The sequence below is a fragment of the Octopus bimaculoides genome, chromosome 4 (genome assembly GCF_001194135.2).
Source record: "Octopus bimaculoides isolate UCB-OBI-ISO-001 chromosome 4, ASM119413v2, whole genome shotgun sequence".
In the NCBI taxonomy this organism is placed as follows: domain Eukaryota; kingdom Metazoa; phylum Mollusca; class Cephalopoda; order Octopoda; family Octopodidae; genus Octopus; species Octopus bimaculoides.
In genome coordinates this window covers 101,527,039-101,535,529 of record NC_068984.1, presented here as the reverse complement: position 1 = coordinate 101,535,529, position 8,491 = coordinate 101,527,039, and the positions used below count along the sequence as shown (strand labels likewise).

The 8,491-nt window shown below is 38.1% G+C and overlaps 1 protein-coding gene across 1 annotated transcript in view; it reads left to right on the top strand.

Moving 5' to 3' along the window:
• The window catches only part of LOC128247661 (cilia- and flagella-associated protein 54-like), a 67,812-nt gene that overhangs the window by 34,671 nt on the left and 24,650 nt on the right, over positions 1–8,491 (top strand). Inside the window, exons 14-16 of the mRNA XM_052967653.1 lie at positions 512–690; positions 4,717–4,892; positions 7,788–7,967. Of these exons, the coding sequence (XP_052823613.1) occupies positions 512–690; positions 4,717–4,892; positions 7,788–7,967 (535 nt within the window). The remainder of the gene's footprint in view (positions 1–511; positions 691–4,716; positions 4,893–7,787; positions 7,968–8,491) is intronic.

Genomic DNA, 8,491 nt, shown 5'->3' with positions numbered 1-8,491 from the left:
TGTGTGTGTGTGTGTGTGTGTGTGTGTGTCTTTGTGTCTGTGTTTGTTTCCCATCACTACTTGACAACTAGTGATGTGTGTTTATGTCATTGTAACTTAGCAGTTCAGCTTTAAAAAAAAGTCCTGGGGTCGATTTGTTTGACACCTTTCAAGGCAGTACCCCAGCATGGTCACAGTCAAATGGCTGAAACAAGTAAAAGAATAAAAGAATATACATATATGACAGGATTCTTTTAATTTCTGTCTACCAAATCTACTTGGCCCTGGGTTATAGTAGAAGACATTTGCCCAAGGTGACACACAGTGGAACTGAACCCAGAACCATGTGGTTGGGAAGTAAACTTCTTACCATGTAGTCAAGCCTGCTATTAATATGAAATAGATGAGAAGCGAAGCAAAGTCTGCTTGGATTTCAACTCAGAATATACATAACTACATACTGCACTTAACCAAATCTGCCACTCTAGTGATACTTCTTGGCTGTGTAAAGCCAAATTTTTTCTAACCACAGCAGCAAATCTCAAGAGAATACCACTGAAAGCAGTGCACCTGAGGCCAAACCTAACATTCTGCACAACACAATTGATGTGGAACATTTATCAAAGATTGGATCTTCACTGTGGTTACAATGTCGTTTACAGCTGGTCAAAAGCATGAACTCATTTGTACCACTTGAAGAACATTGTAAAGGTAAAAAGAAAATGCTTTACTTTTAGATAAATTTATAAATATGTTTAAGAATGTCAATATAGGATTTCATGATGAGTGGTGGAGGAATGTGGCTTAGTGGTTAGAGTGTTGGGCTATCTCAGAATATAAATAACTATATAACTAACTTACATATATATAACTAACTTACATGATTGTAAGATTGTGGTTTTGATTCCAGGACCGGGAAATCTGTTGTGTTCTTGAGCAAAACACTTCATGTCACGTTGCTCCAGTCCACTAAGCTGTAGAAATGAGTTTAACCTGGAGATGGATGGGCTCCGCTAGGCTTTCTTGCTCTATCTACACTACATGGTTGCATGGTCATTGATGACATCTCTGAATCATTTATTCTCTAAAATATGCCAAATTTCTATGCCAGTGTAAGTACACTACTTAGTAGAATTACTTTGGCAAATATGGTGAAGTCTGCAATTTGCTGAGATTATATAACATGTTCAGAGTTGTTTTATATACCTGTCAGATTATTTAAAATGATATTGACTAATATTTTCCTCATTGCATAAGTACAGGCACAGCTCAACTTATATCGGTAGTTGGTTCAAAGATATATTACTTAACTTTTATTCAAGTTGGGTAAAATCAACTGAGGTTGGTTTTCTACTGGAACTCTGTCAGTTATGATGAAGAGGGTTCCACTTGATCTGATCAATGAAACAGCCTGCTTGTGAAATTAATGTGCAAGTGGCTGAGCACTCCACAGACATGTGTCCCCTTAACGTAGTTCTCTGGGAGATTCAACATGACACAGAGTGTGACAAGGCTGGCCCTTTGAAATACAGGTTCTACTCATTTTTGCCAGCTGAGTGGACTGGAGCAATGTGAAATAAAGTGTCTTGCTGAAGGACACAACGTGTCACTAGGAATTGAACTCATGATCTTATGATCATGAGCCAAATACCCTAACCTCCAAACCACACGCCTTGAAAATAGACATAAAGGCAAAAGAAGACATAACTCAAAATTATGTTAATTTGAAGTATACCTGTATTTAATTAGCTTTTTGATACTCACTACATAGGTATTGTTTTTATGTAGATGTCACTTGTGGATACTAGTAGTGGTGGTGCTGATGGATTTATTACCAAGTAGTTGATTAGTATTCTATCTTGGGTTTGCTTTGTTAACAACTGTACAATACAAAAATTCCTGTAGTTCTTGGAAATATTATCTTATTTGAGTGAAATTAATTGTATCACAGTTATTTATGTAAATACAGTCTACCCCTGCTTATTAGTGGCCTCGGTTATTCGTGGACTAATAATTATTCATAGAAACCATCGCATATTTGTGGAATTGTGAATATTGTGCACAATGTTCTTGTGGCGTGATGGAGGAAAAAGACAACAGAACAAGAAGCAAAAGGGAGAAAGGAATACAGCGACCTTACCTGTCGACCATCGCGGGATGAGCGATCACTCCAGATCAAAACATGACCTTTAACACGCGCCATCTCTGCTCGAACTGTCTACACGTGCTCCGTGTCCATGCATGCTCCTCTGGCCCTTCCACCGGCCCCTGCAGTCTTCACTTCTGCTTGTCTCATTTGCAATCCTCTCCACCAACACCACATAGCTCATCACAGCCCATAACACCACAGTTTTATGGCTTTTTTTGTGGCAATATATATTTTTTCACACTTTTTAAGGCTGAATTATTTATAACAATATACTGTATTTGCTGGCTTACTGGATACCCTTTGCAGTTGTAGCTCCCTCTGGTTAGAATAGCTGCACATCATGTCGCTTGATTGTTTACGTCCCCATAATCTAGTGGTTCAACACAAGAGACTGATGGAATAATTACTAGGCTTACAAAGAATAAGTCCTGGGATTGATTTGTTTGACTAAAGCAGTGCTCCAGCATGGCCTCAGTCAAATGACTGAAACAAATAAAAGAGTGTATATATATATATATATATATATATATATGTATATTTACAGTGTATCACACCAGTATTACTTGGGCTAGCGATGAAAGATCAAAGAGAAAGCATGGAAATTATACCAGCAGTTTGACAGAGGAGACGGGGCAGAAGGCACTGAAGAACTGCAACAAGACTATTAACAGCACTGGAGCCTGAAGATTTTCAAACCAGCAAGGGATAGTTTGACCATTTCTAGAAACAGTTTAAAATAAAGTGTGTTTTCCTGCATGGAGAAACAGCATCAGCTGACAAAGAAGCAGCCAAGAAGTACCTTGAGACCGTCAGGCAGACCATCGAGGACAAAGAATACAAGCTGGAACAGGTTTTCAACATGGATGAGACTGGTTTATTCTGAGAGAAGATACCTTCCAGAACGTACATCATGAAGGATGTAGCCAGAGACCCAGGATTTAAGGCACAGAAGGACAAAGTGATGCTACTTATGTGTGGGCAATGCTGCTGGCTTCATGATGAAACCAGGATTTATCTACAAGTCTGCGAACCTGAAAACCTTCAAAAATGAGAATAATACCTGCTGCCTGTCCACTGGATGCATAACCTCAAGGCCTGGATTACCAAAAGTCTAACTTTGCATTGGTTCCACCAATGCTTCATCCCTCAAGCCAAGGAATACCTCCAAAATGTATGCATGGAATTCAAGGTGTTGCTTGTTATGGATAATGCTGGTGGTCACTCTTTAGATTTGAATCTTGAGGGAGTGCTACTCGAGTTCCTCCTTGCCAACATCACCTCCTTCATCCAGCCTATAGATCAAGGCATGATCCATGCCTTCAAGGCACTTCACACTCAGAACTCTCTCCAACACCTTCTGGAAGCAATGGATTCAGATGAGAATTTTACGTTAAAAGAGTACTGGCATAATTTCATGATTGCGATTTGCCTGTAAGTCATCCACGCTGCTCTTAAAGACATGAAAAAAGAAACCCTCATCGCATGCTGGAAGAAGGTGTGGCCAGTGCGTGTCCAGGACTATGAGGGCTTCTCACCTGAAAATATTCTTTTCTACTCTAGGCACAAGGCCGGAAATTTTGGGGAAAGGGGCCAGTCAATTAGATCAACTCAGTATGCAACTGGTACTTAATTTATTGACCCTGAAAGGATGAAAGGCAAAGTTGACCTTGGCGGAATTTGAACTCAAAACGTAAAGACAGACGAAATATCACTAAGCATTTCACTTGGTGTGCTAATGTTTCTGCCAGCTTGTTACCTTTCACCTGAAAATATTCAGCATGAGGCTGTCAGTCATGTGGGGAAACTGGCAAAGGTACTTGGTGGTGAAGGTTTTGGTGACATCACGCAAGATGAGGTCAACAATCTCATCACTGCCCACTCTGAAACCCTGACAGACGAAGATTTGTTGAAGTTAACAACGTCTGCCAGCGAAGAGGAGGAGAAAGCACCAGATCCAGAGGAAGAGGCAGATGAGGTGGCAGTCAAAGGTCTGTCTGACCTTTGAAGGACAGCAAAGGAATTGCAAGGGAAGGCAGAATCATGGGATCCCTATATGGTTTGGTCTCTCCAATTCAAAAATGCCATCAATGCTGCTATGCAGACATATAAAACTCTCCTCACCACCATGAAGAAACAACGACAGTAACTTCCCATCACAGTGTTCCTCAAGCCCACCAAGAAAGCCTTGCATGAAGATACAACAATCCCTTAAAACACCTTAAAAAGTGGCTTCACCTGAAGAGCTTTAAATCTTCTTTGCTGTGCTGTCATTACCTTCATTATTTTCATCATCATCACTTGAAATCAATATCATTTATTATTGATGAGTAACTGTACATTTTACTTTACTTTTTATTAAAGTATTATTAAATATTATATATATATATATATATATATATATATATATATATATATATACATACATATACATTTTACATTACATTTTGACATTTATAAGCATTTTTATGGACCACGTCCAATATTCACGGCTTTTCACTATTTGTGAGTGCTCTAGGAACATAACCCCTGTGAATACCAGGGGACTACTGTAAATTTTTAAATGTTTATATTTCTAACACCTCCTATAGAATTTGGTGAACCTTTGCTACCAGAATTGGCATCTGTTATGCAGTATTGTCAGGAAGGACAACAGGAAGCTAAAATTTGTAATGATTTTGAAAAAGAAGCTGATTTTATATATATGGAAGTACTGGATCAGTTTAAAACGACACATTGTACCAAGACCTGTAATGATATATGTCAGGTAAGTTTTAAGTCTTGCCCATCTTTCAGTTGTTTGACACTGTAAATGCAAGAATTGGAAAATAGATATATTGGGTTGTCAGATTAATTTATTTTCTTCCATTTATTTTTAATCCTTACTTCCATCAACAATTTTAACAAATCAGTTAATAATATATAATATATATATAAACAAATCAGTTAATAATAGCTTATGACTACTTGCCAACATTCCATTAGCTTGTAGAAACCATTGGGTCTTAACATGAAGAATTTATTGGGTCATATTTTCAGCTCCACATCATTGTTGAATATGGTGTGCATGGTAGAACATCCCAACTAAACACTTGAATAGCCTTTTTGGTCAAAATAATAACATCGGAAAAAAACATTGTTGTGTTGAAGAAGCATGTGCTATTGCTGGTTGGGTCATTTCTGCTGGACTGAAGGGGATGTGCAGCAATAAGTATCTGAACTGTTGCCATAATAACGAAGCTAAAGCATGCAGAGTGAAGCTGCTTGGTACAGATTGACCTTGACCTCTGCTGTGCACGCACACTAACTTTAAACATTCTAGCTCACCTTCCCTGTTTACAGCAATGCTTGGAAGTAACGTGTGTAATGTGTGATCATCACATTGACCATGACAGAGCAATGACCTGCTCAGAGGCCTACGCAAAGCTGTAGAAAAAGTATGGAGAGTAGTGTATGAGTTGCACACAAGTGTAATGAGTGGTTCAGATGTTTCTAAGATGGCTGAAAAAATGTCGATAGTGAACATTCTAGGAGACCTGCAATCAGTAGAACTAAGATAAACATTGCAGATATGTGTACAACTGTGAGAGGAAATCGTCGAATCACCATCCATGAGTTATCAGAAGATATGCAGATTGGTTACAGTTCAGTTCAGTCCATTATCATTGAAAATTTGGATATGAGATGCATGTCTGCCAAGTTTGTGTCAAAACTGCTTTCAACTGATCAAAAAGATACTCAGGTTTCAGTTTCACACGTTCTTGATTGTATCAAGAATGATGAAAACTCTTTGAAAACTTTGTGTAGACCTCTGAGCAGGTATCACCAAGCTTTTGGCAAAATTTGATGCAGATTCTCTGCTCAACTTACTCCATCATGGTCAATGCAATGATCACACATTACACACGTTACTTCCAAATACTGCTGTAAACAGCAGAAGTGAGCTAGAATGTTGAAACTTAGTGTGCATGCACAGCAGAGTTCAAGGTCAATCTCTGCCAAGCGGCTTCACTCTCCATACTTTAGCTTTGTTACTATGGCAACAATCCTGATACTTATTAATCAGACCACATATGTTACAACAGCCTATTGTATCCATCAGCAGAAAAACCAATCTGTTTACATTGTTACTATCAGAAAAAAAAAACCCCACACCCTGTTAACCCATTAACATTTAAACTGACCATATCTGGCCAAAATAGTCTCCCTGTTTTGAACTGAAACTGACTAGATCTGGCCTCTCACAGCTATCCTACAATATCATTCTAAGAATAAAACAGTCACATAATTGAAATCTTGAAGCTTTGAGATGATGCATGGTTAATTCAAAACAATGTGAATAAATAAACATTACATTTGACACAAAAATATAAATGCTAAAGGGTTAATGAACTTCAAAACATTGGAATTATATTTGAAAAGTAATCTTAACTCTAGCTGGTCCAAATACAGAGTAGGTAATGCTATATAATGCCTGCTTGGTCATAGTGAAACTACATTTTTTTCCTACCAACCACCAGCCCTGTGTGCCATTGCTAACATCCAGCAACAAGTACATCAATTACTGCCCCAATTAACACATCAAATAACTATCTCAACCTGTGTAGTGGGTACACGTTTTCATCTGATGTTAATAATAAACTAACAAGTAGCATGGCACCACTAGACTGGTAACCTGGAACTATGGCAATATGCATACATTCTCATCCAATGTTGCTGAACTGCTAAACTCCACAGGTGGGAGACCAACTGGTAGTGCTAGGCTGTCTCTTCTACCACATGGAACAACAAGAAAACTATGACCTGAACTGACCATTGTTGCCCCCCCCTCCCAGCTATTCTCATTTTGAAGCTATATTTTTTTCTTCTATTACACTCCATTCTGAAAAAAAGCTACCTTGCTACCTTCTTGAGTTATGCCATCTCACAAGGGCTGGTTTCCTGGTTTCCATGGCATATATGTTCTCCACCTGGATGGGACACCAATCCATTGCAGGATTACTCATTTTTTTTTTCCAGCTGAGTGAACTGGAGCAACATGAAATGAAATGTTTTGCTCAAGAACACAATGTGTCGCCTGGTCGAGGAATTGAAACCACAATCTTATGATCATGAGTTCATCACCCTAACCATCAGGCTACACGTCTCCACAATGGGACTCTTTTCCCAAGGTATCCAATGAGTTAGATATTTGATTTACACCAATGAAACTTCAAGCAAAGAGAATCTAAATAACACACACACACACACAAAACCGGGGGTGGGGAGCAACATGTTCAGAGGAACATGGTAAGGCCATTCAGAGAAAAGAACTCAAAGTATTAAAGCTCTGTGTCTATATATTTTATTGAAGCAATGAATCTAGCAAAAGATATTTTGTTTCATTCAGAGTGGGTTTCTGTTCAGGCTTTTCTTACCATATTCCACTCACAAGATATTAGTTAACTCAGTGATGGCTGTCTGGTGGAAAAATTTTATTTCACTATCATCTTTTTTTCACTCATTTGTACAGTACATTTTAGCAAGTGAAAATTGGTTGGCAGAAACTGTAAACGTGTTGTATATAGATACATGGGCATGTGTGTGTGAGTCTCTATAAAATGTTGGCATTGTCTTTTTGAAGGGTCAGCTGATGTTTGTTTAAATCTTGTCTATTTCTCAGAAAGGTATCAGTGTCATACAGCAATGTTCTGAATTGTCCAGCACCGGTTTGCAAACAATGGTCAGATTGCTAATGCTACAAATTGACCTCCAAATAAAAACAAATGAACCACTGAGTGTTTTTACAGCTCAGTATGCCCTGAATGTTTATGTTAAAGTGAAAGAACTTGTAGAAAATAAGGTAAGTTATTTTTGCTGTTAATTTTGTTCCTAATGCTATTTATGCTGTTTTCCATTGTTTTATATCATTAAAATGGTCACAGAATGATTGAAATCTTGGTAGACTAAGAAATTTTTTTCTTCTGTGACCAGAATAGGCACAGGAGTGGCTGTGTGGTAAGTAGCTTGCTTACCAGCCACATGGTTCCGGGTTCAGTCCCACTGTGTGGCATCTTGGGTTAGTATCTTCTACTATAGCCTCGGGCCGACCAAAGCCTTGTAAGTGGATTTGGTAGACAGAAACTGAAAGAAGCCTGTCGTATATATGTATGATGATGTGATGACGATGATGATGGTGATGATGATGATGATGATGACATTGGTGGTGTGAGTGAAGCTGAGAGTGGTGGTGGTAGTGATTTTTGTTTTTTCTTTATATACAGAAATCCTTACTAAAACCAAATTAAATTATTATTATTATTATTATTATTATTATTATTATTATTATTATTAAAATAGTAGTTGTGGTGGTAGTAATAGTTGAAG